At 36.2% G+C, this 18,875-nt stretch overlaps 1 protein-coding gene across 1 annotated transcript in view; it reads left to right on the forward strand.

The window, feature by feature from the left end:
- The window catches only part of LOC109830138 (probable E3 ubiquitin-protein ligase ARI7), a 14,811-nt gene continuing 584 nt past the window's right edge, over window positions 4,649-18,875 (forward strand). Inside the window, 16 exon segments of the mRNA XM_020397305.1 lie at window positions 4,649-5,019; window positions 9,003-9,127; window positions 9,760-9,862; window positions 9,962-10,052; window positions 10,713-10,885; window positions 11,452-11,556; window positions 11,650-11,738; window positions 13,130-13,237; window positions 13,319-13,409; window positions 13,511-13,600; window positions 15,377-15,424; window positions 16,112-16,183; window positions 16,269-16,368; window positions 16,436-16,562; window positions 18,765-18,870; window positions 18,873-18,875. The exon segment at window positions 18,873-18,875 is cut by the window's right edge and continues 584 nt beyond it. Coding sequence (XP_020252894.1) covers window positions 4,855-5,019; window positions 9,003-9,127; window positions 9,760-9,862; window positions 9,962-10,052; window positions 10,713-10,885; window positions 11,452-11,556; window positions 11,650-11,738; window positions 13,130-13,237; window positions 13,319-13,409; window positions 13,511-13,600; window positions 15,377-15,424; window positions 16,112-16,183; window positions 16,269-16,368; window positions 16,436-16,562; window positions 18,765-18,870; window positions 18,873-18,875 — 1,596 coding nt within the window. The 5' untranslated portion in view covers window positions 4,649-4,854.

Below are 18,875 nucleotides of genomic sequence, written 5' to 3' on the forward strand. Positions count from 1 at the left end.
ATCAATTGAGATTGGAAACAATTCTAACTTTTATAGGTTTGATTGCGCAAATCGAAGGTGGACCTCTTGTTCATGGAAGGAATCAAGAGGGGATTTTGGCTTTGGTCCTAACTGTTTAAAGGTTTGACCAAGATGGGAATTTGAGACGATCCTAACTGTTTAAAGGTTTGATCGTTCAATTTGTGGACCTCTCGTTCATGGAACGAATCGAGAGGGGATTTTGGCTTTGGTCCTAACTGTTTAAAGGTTTGACCAAGATGGGAATTTGAGACGATCCTAACTGTTTAAAGGTTTGATCGTTCAATTTGTGGACCTCTCGTTCATGGAACGAATCGAGAGGGGATTTTGGCTTTGGTCCTAACTGTTTAAAGGTTTGACCAAGATGGGAATTTGAGACGATCCTAACTGTTTAAAGGTTTGATCGTTCAATTTGTGGACCTCTCGTTCATGGAACGAATCGAGAGGGGATTTTGGCTTTGGTCCTAACTGTTTAAAGGTTTGACCAAGATGGGAATTTGAGACGATCCTAACTGTTTAAAGGTTTGATCGTTCAATTTGTGGACCTCTCGTTCATGGAACGAATCGAGAGGGGATTTTGGCTTTGGTCCTAACTGTTTAAAGGTTTGACCAAGATGGGAATTTGAGACGATCCTAACTGTTTAAAGGTTTGATCGTTCAATTTGTGGAAGCGCTTTGACTCGTGGACCACCAAATCACAGATTCTGATTGAACCGTGAGGGGTTTAATGATTCTTCCTTCGTTTATCGAAGTAAGAATTTGAAGTGAATATCTTATCGATGTAAGATGTTCACTCTTCTAAAGATCAAGTCAGAGCTTAGATCTCTAGGAATCGCCAAAAGCTTGGCCGCTGCAGTCTATACTGCCGCGGCTATTGGCGCGGCAGTACAGGCTGCCGCGGCCAAAGAGACAGTTATCAGCACGTTCCATTGTGCTTGAAACCGCTCTCCCACGACCTTTAACCACTCTTTTCGTGGTTTAACTGCTTGTCCACGTCAGCACACGTCCTATTTTTGATATGTCGCCACGTGGGCCTCAAAAAATCATCATATAACTGCCTTGGAACCGCCATAGCATTCCTCTAAAATAGCCGCGGCACTCTATGTTGCAGCGCCTTAGCCGCGACACTCCATGCTGTCGCGCCTTAACCGCGGCACTGCATGCTGTCGCGCCTTAGCCGCGACAACATACGCTGCCGCGCCACCATGTGTTGCCTGATGACTTGTAAATTGTTCTCCCATGTTGTTTTGAGTGGTATTTGTATGTCTGTAAGCATTTTTTGACGCCTACACGGTCAAGCGTCATACTTAATCATATCATACTCTCTTTAAAAGTACGAGTTCAGGAAAATCTTATTTTAGACGCGACAACATACGCTGCCGCGCCACCATGTGTTGCCTGATGACTTGTAAATTGTTCTCCCATGTTGTTTTGAGTGGTATTTGTATGTCTGTAAGCATTTTTTGACGCCTACACGGTCAAGCGTCATACTTAATCATATCATACTCTCTTTAAAAGTACGAGTTCAGGAAAATCTTATTTTAGACAAAAATATCATTGAAATTCAAATATTATTCCATTAAGTAAAAGTAATTAAGTTGATAAATTGATAAATTCTTATTGGATATACATAGTATGAAGATAAATGTATACTTTAAATTAAAATGTAAACCTAAATAAAATTATTAAATGTTAAATTTACAAATGTATACAAGATAAAGGGCGTAAATGCAAAAACCAAACAAATTAGCAAGACAAATAATGTCTGCCCTAGAGGTCGAACCCAGAAACAACGCAGATCTACAAATGTACATAATGTGGACGTTGTTTTCACAAAATCCACCAAACAAATTAAAGAGACAAAATCATTCTCAAAGTTATAAAAAGAAAAATAAAACACAATGTTGCGATATGATGACACAACATGACGATCTCTCACAACTAAAACTCAAGTAGTTCATAGTACTGCATAATTAGTTTCCAAGTTTAATTATACTACTATTATTTAAATAAAACTCTATTTATAGTTGTTATCCTCTCACATGCAATATCACATACTAATGTATATAAGCCAATAAATTATAATAATTTTCATAGCACTTTCATCTCCTTCTACAGGTATATGCCATTATTATTTTCTTCTTATTAGATTAGATTAGATTATTTTAAAGTAATTAATTATATTGATTTTTTTTTCATATCAAGAAATATCAACAATTTTCATTGCATTTCCATCTATTTTTTTCTTATTAGATTAGATTAGATTATTTTAAAATAATTAATTATATTGTATGCTTGATCATTTTTTAGTTCAGAAATTGTAATTATTTTCATAGCACTTTCATCTCCTTCAACATGTATGTGCCTTTATTATTTTCTTCTTATTAGATTAGATTGTTTAAAATTTATAAATTATGAAATTGTAATATTTTTCACATCATGTCATCTATTTTCTTCTTATTAGATTAGATTAGATTATTTTAAAGCAATTACTTATATTGTATATGTATAATCTTTTTTTAGATAACAAAGTTTAATTATACTATTATTATTTAAATATATATTATTTGTATAAAAATAAAGAGAATTTCACACATATTTTAGATCTCAATATCAATTGTAATACTTACGCATGAGTGTTAAATAAAATAAATTTCATACATGAGCTTAACTTATATGATCCTACGTACTTTAACTGGATTAGATAATTTAAAATTTTTTAACACCCAAACTCTTCCACAAAATAAAAAAAGAGTAGAAATGCTATAACTATATATATCCATAGAACCACATATATCTTGAAAATGAACAAAAAAAATCACACAAACAAAAACCATATTAATTACCTACACGCACTCATTATTTTCAAAACAACCGTTCTCCAACTCTATTTATAATGTATCCACATACCAAATTAAGCTGCTGTAGTTTCCCCTTACTAACTACACCATTAATCAACCAAACATTTTTTTATACTTAAATTGTATAACATTCATTACAATAAGGACTTACATGGGTCCTCAGCATGCCTTGAACGACCAACAAAAAAAATAATGTACTACGCATTGTAGTTAATTAATAACGAGATCTTATCATTATAAATAAATTAAATAAATATTAATAATTCTTAAGAATATACTATGTTCCCTTAGCTTCCGCTGCAAATTTGTTTGTTCTTTATTCTTAGCTCCAAGAGATTTAATCACCTATTTCATAATTTTTTTTAGAAAAATGTTTAAATAAAATTTATAGCATATGTAATAATCCATGTTTATAGATTTTAACTCAAAATGAATCTAACTTATTTTATGATAAGAAAATAAAAAAATAATTTTATATTTAACCAGGTACATTACACGTGCACAAGAATTAGTTGTATCAAAAATAGAGGATGCGTTGTTCGACCTAGCTCTCAATTTGGGCTATTTAGAATTGGGCCACTAAATGAGTTCGGCCTCGAATATACTTCAAGAAGAGGGGGCAAGCAAAGCGTAGGTTACAATAAAATAACTCCATAAACATTCTGAGTAATCTATACGTAATTTTTTTCAGAGGCAGTTTTCTATATTTCTACAACTTTTTCACAATATTTCATTCAAGGGTAAATTTGTAAACGAAGAAGCCATGTGCATTTCTCATTACGTCCATCTATTTATGCTTCCCAATAGATTCTGATGCTAAACTTGCATACTAGGGCAATGTTTGAAACTTGCATTTCTCTCTAAAAGATAATGGATTAATTACATTTCGGTACGCTGAGGTGTAGTGTAACAACAATGGCGATCCTACAGTATATCCGTATACATAATATCATTGAAATTATATTCTCCTACATTATATCCGTGTACTTAATTCACTATATATATTCTCCTACATTATATCCGTATTCATAATTATTAATAAGGTACATACAATCTAAGTAGATCCGCATCCGTTCTATTTAGGGGTGAGAAAACGGTTAGTTCGATCGACTTTGACTGTTTTTGGTCAAACCAAACTGAACCGAACTAGACTCAAAACTCAAAACTGAACTGAACCGTGTCAAATCTGTTCGGTGCAGCACGGTTCGGTTTATTCGATTTGGTCGTAGACGTGTAAAGTTAAAGATTTTTTAGCTGAAAGACAAGACTATTATACTATTACTCGTTCAAACCTTTCACTCATCTTATATCCAAACCAAACAGAAAACTCACCAAATCACCGAGTTTACAAATCAAACAATTATCAATTAACTAAGATGTATAAAAATATTAGTATAGATTATCTATTCACTTTGAACAAAGCATAAGTTTTAGACAATTATGCCGAGAGTAGTTGATTTGGTTACTTCAGTTTTAAATATTTATAGAACCGAGCCGATCCTAAAATTCTAGAAATCGAACTGAGCCAAACCGTGGAAATTCGATCCGTTTAATCAGTTTGCACCGAACTCTGCTCGCCCCGACTTCCACTTTCATCTCATCCCGTAGACCAGTTGTCCTTTACCGGGTCGGGTACGATAAGAAACAAAAACAGACAACCCGAAGTACACTTAACAAAAAATACGGAGTGAACCTATCACCCTTTTCCCCTTTGTCTCCCTGCCACTTCCATTCATTAGTATTTCCCCTCCATTTCTGCGCACATCCATCCGTTAAAAATTGCACACAACCCCCTAAAAAAAAAATCCGTAGATTCTCTCTCTCTCTCTCTCTCTCCCCCTCCCTTCCCCCTCAAAATCCCCCTTTTCCTCAAATCTCTCTCAAATCGAACCCTAATCCTTCTAATTGCGGCTCCGATCTCTCCAATTCTTCCCCAATTCGGAGGTTCTGGTCTTGGATTGGGGGAAAGGGGGAAATGGATTCGGAGGACGACATGCACGACGCCAACGACCTCGAGTCGGTGGACGACGATTTCTACAGCGGCGAGACTGGGATGGGGAGCGATGATGGAGAGGGGGACTACGATTTCGTTGATAATGATTCTGATGATTCGGATGACATCACCTCGCATCGGCAGCAGGTGATTTTGGTTGATAAGATTGGATCTTTTCTGGGGTTTTTTTGATGGGTTGAGGTGAATTTGTTGGGTGTTGGATTGATTGCTTTGGATTGAATGAATTAGCGAAATGTAATTCGATTGGTAATTGATATAGGCATGAGACTTGATGCTCATTAAATAGATATATGTATATACATTTTAATTTAAGGACAAATTGGCATCGTTCACGAGGACATGCTGAGGGTAGATATCCCAAATTCAAGGTTTTATTAGTGCTTAGGATGGCGAGCATGTCCGGATGCCAGTTTATTTTTAAAGTTCCGTTCTTTATTGTGAACATGCATGAACTTGTCCTTGTAATCATGAGAATGTGTTACAGAACTGAGATTATTAGTTGGTTTTTATGAATTCTGATTTCATTGCATGCCATGGAATTAAAGGCGAAATTCTATAGGACATCTATCAGACGAAGATCAGAATGCTAGGTCAACTAAAAAACAACATGTGCAGAAAATGACGGTAATGTTGCGATGGCTATGCGGATAAGCATATTAACACTAACAGATAGCATAGAAATGATGCTTTGGTAGGAGGTTAGATATTGCTGCCGCTGAGGATAAAATGAGAGAATTAATTGAGATGGTTTGGTCATGTATATTGAAGGCCACTAAATGCACCAGTTAAGAAAAGTGATAATGTTATTAACTAATGGTGGCAAAGAGAACTAGAGGTAGATCTAAAAGAACTTGGTTGGAAGCATTTGAGAAGGACATGATAATAGTTAACATAGTTGCTACTAATAATAGGACTATATGTATGAATATGGTTCATATAGTTGATCCTAAATATTTGGGATAAAGGTTTGTTGATGCTTTTATTTCATGCTTGGTCTGTACTTTATGTGAACATATATGGCTAGTGATCGTGCTATCTTTTTGTTACAAATTTTGTATGATACTTAATTCACTATGGTCAAATCTTTGTGACTAAGTATATGAGAGCTCAAGTCCCTGATATCAATTTAGATGCTGTTATGACACAAAGGGAAGGTTTTATTTGACTTCATCTAACAGATAACTGGTCGTATACAAATTATAGTTGAAGAGTCAAGTTAGAAGTGTTTGAATTGTAGTTAACCACCCTTTCCTTTTTGAGATTAAGAGTATTAAGTGCTACTAAAATAGTTGAGGGGTGATAAATATTATTAATGTATAAATAAGGGGTCAATTGCAATTTACCCTAAAATAAATTAATAGACCAGAATATTCTTAAAATTAACCGACATATCAAAATATCCTTATAATAGATTGATGGGTGAAAATGTCTCCGAGGAAGATTGAATTTTGGACCAAAATTTCAGAAAAAGCCGTGACATCTATTTTCATGTGAAAATCCTCTTGATATCAGAAATCCATAAAAAAACCACTTTCTATTGGAAAAGTCTTCTCTATATTGAAAATTTTAAATAAATTGATGAACTGATGTAACCCTAAAATAAAACCCAACAATAGGCATCCAAGTCCCTAAATTGGCGAAGTTCAAAGATAGAATTCCAATTCTCTGAATTGGCAAATGCAAAAGCTAAAGTACTAGAGTAGTGATAACTAGACTACACTTTTCCAAACTACTCTTGCACTACTATACACGATGATTGTGGGTTCCATGATGACTTATCAATTTTAATAGCGATCCGAGTGGAAGGACCCCACAACTTTGAGTCTAATAGTATAGGAGTAGTTTAGAAATTCTAGTTTAGTTATTATTATCCAAAGTACTAAGTCTCCCAATTGGAGCAAATGAAATGTAAACTGGGGTAATGTCCTTGGTTGAGCCTCGTATTTTGAAAACAATTGAAATGGAAAAAAGTTCAATTTATTATTTTTAGTTTCTTTTGTTTCATGGGGTTAAACTGCAGGTGGATAAATCAGATCAATATTTGAAAAAGATTTTTTGAAACTCGCTTCAAAATTGTTTGAACGATCAACACTTCGAAACTCAAGAGAGCAGCTATTTATCTCTTGAAGTTTATGCCTCATCGTTTAAAGCATAACTAAAGTGTGCACTTCACGCTTCATAAAGCGGTTCTCTTTTGAAGTGCACGCTTTAGACAAGATAGGAGGATATAAAAAACAAGGTTTTAAATGTCGGATGTCGGGGTTCATACCAGACGGCTAAAATTCATGTCGGATAGCGGAAATCAGGGATATGTCGGGGGACATCAAAAAAATATTGGATTGCCATATCGGATGGTGTGCATATGTGTAATATAATATCATAAATAAAATCTAAACGTACTTAATATATTCTGTGGTCTAAACATATTAAAAAGTAAATAACTTATCATGTTTAGGGTTGATGTTGAAGGAACGATGTGAGAATAGAGAAGCCCGATGTTCGTAGTTAAAGAGAGAGAAGATCGCCCGATATTGATGTCAAAGAAACAACTCGGAAAATAGACCAATGAGATGTTGAATGAGAGAGATAAGAGGAGTTACGTAAATGACTTTGGTCCTTTTTTTACTAATTGATCGGGTTTTTTCTTTAAAAGCAATATTAAGTCAATTAGGAACTTAAATCTAAACTTGATTAGATAAACATAACTAAAAAATTTAGTCAACTTTTCAGACTGAAAATTCGGTTGGCATAGCTGATATGTTCCCGATATAGCCGGCCTACATATCCGACATGTCCCCCGATATATCCGACATGAATTCTGAAAACGCAACACATATTGAAAAGCTCCATATCGTATCAGTTGGCCTATAAATCTGCCATGTCATTCGACATGTCCGACATATAAAACACTGTATAAATGGATTCTTGACTAACATTAAAATGCCCCTATGTATCTTCAGTATGACCACATGAGTGAAAATAAGATATTTAAGTTGTGCATGTAGCTTAGTTTATTATTGTTTGCATCTATACTTCACATGTTTAACTCTTATTTACTAATTCTGAATGTATCTATTTGTAGATTATTATACCACTATATATAATATGTCCATAATTTTTACAAACTTTAAAATTAAATACTAAAACTCATGAGGCTTACGCCTCACGCTTCACTTCGTTAGAGGGTCTAATGTTTCGCCTTGCGCTTCCGAACATTGAAGCAGATATCCATAGCCAACTAGCCTTCTGAAACCAATGGCAAGCTCATGTGCCTAGGTTCCTTGGCAGGAGTTTGGCACCAAATTATAGCGCTGGCTAGTTCTTTACCCATTCTCTTATGCGTCTTTGTTCTCCGAGGCCAATCCTAACTGCATGGAAAACAGAACCTTGTGCTGTATATAGCCAACCCAAATTTCTGAGTTTTATAGGATGTAGAGCATTTAAAGCTAGAAGCCTGAGGAATTAGAGTACCATTGCTAGAGTAGTTTTCAAAGATGGATATCTAGAAACATGTTCATTGCGTGCCACTTTGCTCAGTTGTCGTCTGATTTATATATTTGGTGGTGTTGTGGTTGCAGTGTGTTCTATGTCTAGTACCTTCTGAAACGTACAAGGACATGACTTATTAATGAGGGTATTTTAACGTCGAGGAATATAACTATTGAACTGAATTTGCTAATTTTAGTTGGAATGTTGTTTTCAGTCTCTGGGCGTCATTTGTCAGGTTTGAAATTACTTCTCTATATGGAAAGGCTATCTTTCTTCCCATTTCTTCTGGGCTTTCCCAAGCCTAGGATAAGATGATGCCAACCAGTTTTTCGGGGCTACGGTAACTAGTAAGGCTATCTATGGAAACCAATTTCCTCGGTGAGAAATTTGGCAGTAATTAGGACTTATTTAAGAGAGGGTTGATGCCATGTTGACATCCCTTAAAAAAACTTTGTTAAGTAATACATGAAAACTGGTGCAGTAGCTGACAACATTATTTTATTTGGTGAGAAAAGGCTTACACAGATGAGGGTAATAATGATGATGAATTCTCTAATTTCATGTTTTTGGCATATCTTATTGCTACTTTAACTGATACTTTAGCTTTCTCATGATTGCAGCAAAATTACACCATATTAAGTAATGTTGACATACAACAACGCCAAGAAGAAGATATAAGTAGGGTATCTACTGTACTTTCCATATCACGAGTTTCTGCATGCATCCTTCTTCGCTATTATAACTGGTAAGATAGCCTACACTTTGGTGAGAGCACATTTTGTTTATGATAGCAGTTTAATGTCTAGTCTTCTATGCCTCCTCATTTTATACTAGTTTATCAGTTCCATATGGGCTTGGTTAGCTTTTTCTTATCTCCCTTGTATTTTATACAAATCTTTGCTTTAAGCTTTGTATTTCATTTGTACAGTCAGCAAACCTGGATACCTCAATTTCTAATGGTATTTTGTTTTGTGGTGGGTGGAAACGGTCCTTAGCAATCTCATTCTGCGAAAACAATCATCCTGAAGTAAATTAAAAATTCTGCTTTCAGATCAGCATGTTGCATGCTCCATCTGCTAGGAAATGTGAGATTATCCAAATTGTTATTAACATGACTTTACATACTTGTGATATTGAAAAGAAAGTGGGCAGATGAGCTATGAGTTTCTTTAAATATATGGTTTAAAGTGGCACAGTTGAAGCTCTTGGCTAAAGTATCTTTTATCTCAAACTATTTAATCCCACAGTTTGAGTTTTCCGCACAACGTCTAGTATTCACAATCCTTAATCCCCATGTGATATAACAAAATGATTCTGTTGTTGAACTAGGATGTATTTTGTCATAATTTATCTCATTTCTTTTCATTTGGGTTACAGGAGTGTCAGTAAGGTGCATGATGAATGGTTTGCAGATGAAGAAAGAGTTCGGAAGGCTGTTGGCTTGTTGGAAAATCATGTAGAAATGCCTAATTCTAAGGAAGTAAGTACATTTATGGCTTTTAGTTATATTTGAGCTTATAAGCATGTTAATTTTCCTTATTGAAATTAATTTGCTTTTTTATGTTCACCGACTGTGCAGCTGACATGTGGAATTTGTTTCGAGAACTATCCCCGTGATATGATGAGTGCTGCTGCTTGTGGTCATCCATTTTGCGGTGCATGCTGGAGAGGTTTGTTTTATCCCCTGTATAATGTATATTTGTATCAGTAATAAAAGAAGCACTGGGGAACTTATTTTATTTCTCTGAATCGTTTCAAGTAGCCATGATTCACTTTGAGCATTTTTGACAACTTTTCAAAAGGAAGATGCGAGAGTCTCCTCCCTCCTCTCTCACCTATTTTTCTCTGGATTTTGTGGTAGAAGTAGCTGTATTGAGGGCAATTGCCTTAATTGAGAATAAATTAGGGAGAATTTATCAGTTCACTCCAAGAAAAATGAGAAAGAAATGGTTGAGTTTGGACATCGTAATAGATACCAACAAGAGCTCCAGTTAGGGGCAGCGTGAAAATTTGTAGCGGATGCAGCATTGGAAAGAGGGGCATACTTAAAGAACATGGATTGAAGCAGTTAAAAAGGATAATGTAGTTGTTAATTTAATAGAGGTGATGATCCCTAATGGAACTGAATGGAGAAAGACAGTCATATAGCTGACCCCCAAAATTGTGGTTAATTTTTTTTTGTTTTTTTTTTCTGTTTCGCTTTGCTTTGGCGTTCTCATTGTTTTGACAATATTAAAACGATCACCATTCACGCGACAGGTAGTGGGAGTAATTTAGAGCTAAATCTACCCCTGTACAGAATCCTTCATATGTTATTTATCTTGGGACAGGTTACATGGGCACATCAATAAGTGATGGACCGGGATGCTTAATGCTTCGATGTCCTGACCCATCTTGTGGTGCTGCTATTGGTGAAGACATGATTAATAAATTGACTCTTGAGGACGATAAAGAAAAGTATTCGCGCTACCTTGTCAGGTCTTATATTGAAGATAATAGAAAGGTACATTTGGAAGCAAAGGGTGTCCATAAATGTACTTTTCCCCCTCCATTTTCTCATTGCGTTTTGGTTATTTTTCTTCCAAAAATGAAAACAATGGGCATATTTCACTAGGACTATGCTTGCAGAGGTCATAGCTACTAGGTTTCTGACATGATACAATTGTCACAACTCAAGTTTTTCACTGCTAGATGCCCATTAAAAATAAATCATGATTATCTTGAATCTATACAGTCCAGGTCACCTGTTCTTAGTCTCACTTTTAAATATGTGATTGTGGCCTAGTTCAATTACTCATAAAGAGTTTAAGATCCAATTGTAAGCTTCATTTACTTGATTTTTTTGTAACGCAGTTGTCAAATGCATCTACACACATCAGTTTCCTTTAATCTACGGAGTGAAATTTCCATTTTGTACCTGGTTTGAAATCATCACGTTTTAGGATTTGTTGGTGATGAAGACTCTAGATATGTTAGAAGATTTACCTTCATGCACATTTTTCACAAAAGACCATCTCATTTATTTCTTTTAGTTATTGATTAAATTGCGTTACTGTCCTTTCCTTATAGACAAAATGGTGTCCTGCTCCTGGCTGTGAGTTTGCTGTGGAGTTTGTTATGGGCAGCGGAAGTTACGATGTTAGTTGCAATTGTTCATATAGCTTTTGCTGGAATGTGAGTTTTTTGAGAAGATGTTTCCGATTCTTTCTAAAATTTTAATTTGGCTTCCTCTCCTTACATGTAAGTTGTCTGGAACAAAACATGCAGTGTACCGAAGAAGCTCACCGTCCAGTAGACTGTGAGACAGTGGCAAAGTGGATAATGAAAAACAGTGCAGAGTCTGAAAATATGAATTGGTAAGTTATGATGAATCTTTACATGTTATTTTTTGTCTTCATTCACTTAAAAGTTTAGAAATATATAGTCTGTCTGATTGAACTATAATTCTGATGGACATTGGTAATATACTCTGTGTGGTGTTCTTTTCCTTTCAAAGTTTCTTCTTTCCAAATGGTCTTGCTTATTTTCATTCTAATCAATGAAATTACATACAGACCTTTTGGTGATTATATCTCCAAGTCTGTTTACATGCTTGTGCTGTCTTACGTGCTTATGAGATACGATGTGTCAATGTCTCAAAAATTCATGTATGAATGGAACTCCTTGATGCAGGCATTTACTCACTCATGCATATACTTATATATCTTGTGCTATTAAATGCACTTCATCTCATGTTTTGTTGAACATTAGGAGCTCTACGATTTCACTTCCAATTTGTTGCTTCTCATGGGCAACAAATTCATTTAGTTTGTACTTTTGTTCTCTGCTGCTTCTACTTTGCTATATTATTGTTCTTGTTGTTATTATTATTTTGGTGTGACTGTAATAGCTTCAGTTCTGTAAATAGCTGCTAAATCATATACAACTGCTCAGCTGTATTGTTCTCTTTTTTCATTGGAAAAAAAATTCCCTTTTTCTTTCTTACGTCTCTTGTGGAGTAATGAAACGGGTTTTTTCCTAAGTTAACCTGTATATGTTCCTCTGGTAGCATCAATATTTGTCTTATTGAACACTGTCTGAATTGGCATTAACGTTTTACTGGACCTGGAAGTCTTGTCAGTTTGAGTTTGTACGGCGCAATATAGTATCACCGACCTTACTATTGTAGAGAGTTACAGAGACTTTCATTTACTTTTTGATGGAAGCTTTTTGCAGTTTGAGCTGATCATGTTCTTTTTCTCCATTGTTAGGTTCTTTTTGGGTGGAGAAAGTTTATCATTAAATTGAAATTTTGTAATAGGAAATCATAGTTTCAATGTGCTGTTGCTTTCGTAAGATGTCGTGGTGATTGCCTGTCTAATTTCCACTTTGTATCTACTCATTTTACATATGTGCTCAACAACTCATCAAGTAATTGGGCAAGTTTTAGACTCACACCGAGTGCTTGTAGTTCTTGCAATGCCTTCTCTTCTTATACGCCCTTGACATGCAAGTTAAATATAAACTGTTGAAGCTAAAATTTCATTTTGCAATTTTCATCGAGTTGATCAGTGGCAATATGTTTGATCTAAATTAAGCTATGTTATTTTCCACTCTGCATAAGCTTGTGATGGTTTCATTACTTCATCCTTCAAGCCAAGGTTTGACGACAATCTGTTTTATTTTTTCCAACTACCATTGCTGCTGTTTTCTGTTATTTTGCTTCATTACTTGCATTCTATTCATTTGATCATGAATGTTATTTCAGGATATTAGCTAATTCAAAGCCTTGTCCCAAATGCAAGAGGCCAATCGAGAAGAACCAGGGTTGCATGCATATTACATGCACACCTCCGTGCAAATTTGAGTTTTGCTGGTAAAAGTTTCTAACTTGGGATATTCGTCCTAGTTTTAAGAGACATGTGTTCATTCATTATGGATCATGACTATGAATCAGGTTATGTCTTGGTGCTTGGTCTGAACATGGAGAGAGGACTGGTGGTTTTTATGCGTGTAACCGCTACGAATCAGCAAAGCAGGAGGGTGCAGTATGTCCATTGTCATTGTCCTGTTTTTCATCATATAATAAGCAATCATTTATCTTGGATGGTCACTGATGTCATATATGTTAATCTCCAATTTATCCCAGTATGACGAATGTGAAAGGAGGAGAGAAATGGCTAAAAATTCTCTCGAGAGGTATACACATTACTATGAACGATGGGCAACTAACCAGTCAGTAAGTAGATCTTTCAAGCTATACTTTCACGGATGCTATGAATTGAAATCATATAACTTCATATTTTGTGTTACTTAATTGCTGATAGCTTCTCTGGTAGAATCTTCTTTATGTCATTTTCTTTCTTTTTCAATTTTCTTTTTCCCATCTTTGAACTATGAACTACATTGTTCTACAATCTACTTACCTGGATTCTTAGTCGTTAGCAGTACGTATAACATTGATTGTTAATATACTGAGTTGTATTTCACTGTCACACTAGGCAAAACAACCCAAAGTGTCTTCTCTATGAATGATAGTCCAAAAGCATATTGATAAACAAGCGTAAAGAAGGAAAGAATCATCTTGCTGAAAAGATTCTCTTGCTCAAGTTTGATGACATCCAAGCATCTACATTGTGTTAGTAAGGTCAATCTACTAGATAGACTGACCTTTACAAACAGAAAGATGTATTCAGTACCAAAAACAAAATAAGGAGGGATAATGACTTCACTAAAATGAGAACTTTTTGAAATAGACCGGTTTTGAAAAATATTTAGCAAAGCCGATAGTTTTGCTAAATATTTAGCAAAACCGACATTTTTTTGGCCAGTCTTGGCCTTTTTTTGACCAACTCACCAAGACTGGCCAAAAAAAGGTCGGTTTTGCTGCATTTGGGTTTTGAAATACACGGGACTAGTAGTTCCGTGTGTTTAGTGGCCGCTAATCGGCCACTAAACTCAGAAAACCCACGGGACTAGTGGGTTTTCTCTTCACAAATACAAAACTGACCTTTTTAACCATAAACACATGCCAAGAGCTTGGGCGTCACGGAACTTGTCGGCGATGGAGGGGGCCATGAGGCAGATCCCTTGCTCTAGTTGCTCGATCTTGGGGATGACGAGAGAGTGGGAGGAGGAGGAGGAGATGGTGAGGTTCCGGAGGAGGTTGGTGAAGAGGGAGGGGTGAAAGTCGCCGAGCCAGAGGAAGGGGATCTCAAGCGGGAAGGGGATCTCAAGCGGGGAGCGCCAGGGTGTAGGGAGAGGAGCTGGGAGGCGTCGTGGCGGGCGGCGAGGTCGAGAGTATGGTAGTAGGCTTGGAAGCGGGAGAGGAGAGCGGAGGTGTGGGAGGACAAGAGGTCGGAGGTCGATATTAGGGCCCCGCTGGAGACGATGATGAGGGAGTCGTTGGAGGAGAGGGAGAGGCATCGCCGTAGGTTGGGGAGGAGGGTCGACTTGAGGGTGCAGTTCTATTTGTCGGAGTGGAAGTTTAGTGGCCGGTTTTGTATTTATGAAGAGAAAACCCACGGGACTAGTAGTCCTGTGGGTTTTCTAAGTTTAGTTTAGTGGCCGATTAGCGGCCACTAAACGCACGGGACTACTAGTCCCGTGTGTTTTAAAACCCAAATTTAGCAAATCTGACCTCTTTTTGGCCAAAAAGAGGTCGGTTTTGCTAAATATTTAGCAAAACGGTTGGTTTTGCTAAATATTTTCTAAAACCAGCCTATGTCAAAAAATTCTCCTTACTAAAAATATCATAGACCAATAAGCTGAACAAAGCTTCGAACTTCTGAAATGCCCTGGCTGCCAATTTTTGTTTCATGATATTGCCTCCCAACCTGTACATCAGCGTATTCTGAATGCTTTAGGAAATGCCTAGAAGAACTGTCTTTTGATAAAGAAAACTACAGTCTATTTATCTTCTCTGCTATTTTTCCACAACTGACTATTTTCATTCATGGATAGCTTTCTCGTTGAGAATATGAAGATTGTAACTACTTATTTTTGTTATTTGCAGTCAAGACAGAAAGCACTTGCAGATCTACATAGCATGCAAACCGAAAAGGTATTGTTTCCCTATTGACATCTGTTCTCTTTCATTCGGAAACAAAAAGAATGATGGCTATTTTAATCCTTTGTATAGAGTTAGTCTATAATGGTTTCTAGAGAGAGAGAGCATGGGCAAGTAGGGAGCCTGCTGAGTAAGGCAGGAAAAGAAGTCTCGTGGGTTTCGTTGGTTGCGTCATGTTTGTGTCTTTACAGGTTTGGACCTGAGTGGGGCATCTGTAGGGAGATTGATGAGTGCGTAGGATGTCACCTTTATTGGCAAGAAAATGTATGGTGGTTGGAAATTTCTAAAATGCTCAAAGAAAATTTTCATAAGGAAGGACATTTATCTATCAAAGAAGTCTTACTGCAGTTGGAATCTTATGATTTAACAGTGAAATATTTTGATTTTTTTTGTCATATTCCCTAAAGAATATGGCATACAAGGAAAAATGTCCAACTACTCCTACCTTCCCTAACACCTAAACACCCACCAGAAGGAAAATGATAACCAAACAACACAACGACCACATATTTTAATCATCATTTGACAGTTAGCAAACTGCCTAGTAAGTTGTATGGTAGTGAGGAAAGTTAAGAAGTTGTACAAAAATAACATGTAATGACTTTTATTTTATAAAACCTGCGCTTGTGTGTATTATGTTAAGTATGCTAAACCATGACCATTCTTGGTAAATTGCTGCAGCTTGAGAGGTTGAGTGACAAACAAAGCCAACCTGAATCTCAGCTCAAGTTCATAATTGAAGCCTGGTTGCAGGTGGGTGTCATTTCATTAATTCTAGATGGTGATCACTAGGTTGTTTTCACATTGTTCCAAATTGCATGCTAATTTCAATATGCAGATAGTGGAGTGTAGGCGAGTATTAAAGTGGACGTATGCATATGGGTATTACCTACCAGAGCATGAACATGCTAAAAGACAGTTTTTTGAATATCTGCAAGGTTTGTTTTCTTCCTACTTTACTTGATTTATTTAATACTTTTATCTAAGATATCTATTTGTCTTTAGGTGAAGCCGAGTCTGGGTTAGAACGGCTTCATCAGTGTACAGAGAAGGAACTTCAAGTCTACCTTGATGCTGAAACTCCAATGAAAGACTTCAATGACTTCCGCACGAAGCTAGCTGGGCTAACCAGGTACTCCTCTCAGCCTTTACATGGATAACAAGACTGGATCTGGGCTGCTTCTACAAATAAGAATCTGAATTCAGAACTATTTAAATTTATCTTCGTTTATGTTTGGCGACATTCTGAACAAGATAAATGGTGCCGATCATGGATTTTAATTGCTGATTAGTCTAGCTCACAATAAGATTTGAGCTACTTTCTTGCTAATGAGCCATCAAGAGATTGACTGTGAGGCCCACCCATCTTAGATGACTAGCATGGTGGGTCTGACATGTAATTTATCTTTTGGTAGCTCATTTAGCAAAATGAGTTGTCAATTCTAGTGGCGGATCCGGGATTTCTCGAAAGTGGTGTCACTATATAATTAAAAATTAATTTATAAGTGTCCCCGACAAATTTTCATGTTTTTAAAAAGTATATACTATCAAATGTATAATTGCACTTTAGTAACTTCAACCCAAGGGGTATATAAGGAACCTGTTGGTGATTAGATTAATCAGATGCGTGCACAAAATACAAAGCTGAAATACTGAAAGGAAAGCAAACGCAATGAATACCAAGATTTATATGGTTCGGTACTACGACATACATCCAGAAGAAAGCTATCTAACTCTCTAATGTTGGGTTTTACATACAACCAAGAGTTTTACCCCTATTTGATTAAAAACCCATGTAACTCCATATGTTCTCACACACCCAAAATATAAAGTTTATTTGCATTTAAACCGAAAATATAGAATACAATATAATAGGGTTTGTACGTATACACTCTAAAATAATGTAGATATACATTCTACAGTGTGTAGCAATGCACAATATAGTATTAGTTATGCCGTATTATCTTGTGTAGCCACCCTATTATATGTAGCTGTACACATTATATTATATCTTTTGGATTTAAAGGTATGCAATATCTTTATTTTGGGTATAAAATGCATATAAAACTACATGGGTTTTAACGTAAATGAGGGTAAACTTTGGGGTTTATAGAAAAAAACCCTTTAGACTTAACCCTTCACCTAGTCAAATTAGGATATAATCAAGTAGGTTCCATATGCTCTCTTGATCTATTGTGGCAGATTGAATTTGTAGGCAAGAAATTTAATTTGATTTAGCTTTATTTTCTTGTAGGGGCTTAATTGAAAATCAAAGCACTACTAAACAAAATAACCCAAGGGAAGTGGTGTCACGTGACACCACTTCCGTATGGGTATACGGGTAGGCCCTTCACTGGTCAACCCATACATGTTTTTAGCTGCGGGTGCACACGGCTGCGCCTGGGCGTGCATGTGGGCATGGGTGTGGGTGTGGGTGTTTGAGTGTGTGGGTGGGGGNGGCTTGGGTGGGTGGGTGCGTGCATGCATGTGTGTCTGTGAAACTAAGGATTGTAAGAATAGAAAGTTTCAACTTCTGATAAATTGATGATGATATTTTACTTTTATTTAAAATACTACGAAGATGCTTCAAACTCCAACCTCCAACCATAATTTAATTGTTGAAACCTGCAGATTTAGTCCATTAGAAAAGTCTGTATTCTAGATCAACAGACAAGAAAAGGGTTTGTTGAATCAATTAGTCATAGCTCTACTTTTAATCTCCAGATCACCAATGTTAACTGGATAAAGGTTGCAGGAACAGTGAAGCAAGTAGGTAACACTGGTCAAGCTTCATCACAAAATATCTACACTTACCAACTTTTCTTCTTTAATTGCAAAACATCCACGAGGTTCATGAACATATCAAATTGTGTAAGAGATACAAGAGGCAGATGATTTAAGGGGCATACAAACTTTTGACCTCAGCATGCAGACAATGGATTAGGAAAAAGAATAACACAAGAAAGAGTATGGACATGTGCACAAGCATTTGCTTGGTTCTTATTTGTTTGAATGATTAGACTTCATCTTTTATTAGTTAGTTGACATGTGAGTCTCTGAAAGGGTTTGAAGTAGTTAAAATAGGAAGGTATGTTATGTTTATTGAAATGGTCTTCTTCATTACAAACCTAATACATGTAAATCCCACATCCTGATGGAAACAAATGGTACCTACCCGTTCTATTTAATTTGCGCTTGCGTACATGGAAGAACAGTAGAATTGTGGTTTTTCTCTCAGGCATGAAAATTTTGGTGAGTTTTATTCTGAAGTTGATTTAACTGATGATGTTAACGTACTTTCGCTTTTATTAACTTGTGGATTTGCTCCTCACAGTGTGACTCGAAACTACTTTGAGAACCTAGTGAGAGCACTAGAGACAGGATTGAAGGATGTGGGTTCTTGCAACAACCAGGCAACATGTAGCAAGACCACAAGCACCAAAAG

The sequence above is a fragment of the Asparagus officinalis genome, chromosome 2, assembly GCF_001876935.1.
Source record: "Asparagus officinalis chromosome 2, Aspof.V1, whole genome shotgun sequence".
Lineage (NCBI taxonomy): Eukaryota > Viridiplantae > Streptophyta > Magnoliopsida > Asparagales > Asparagaceae > Asparagus > Asparagus officinalis.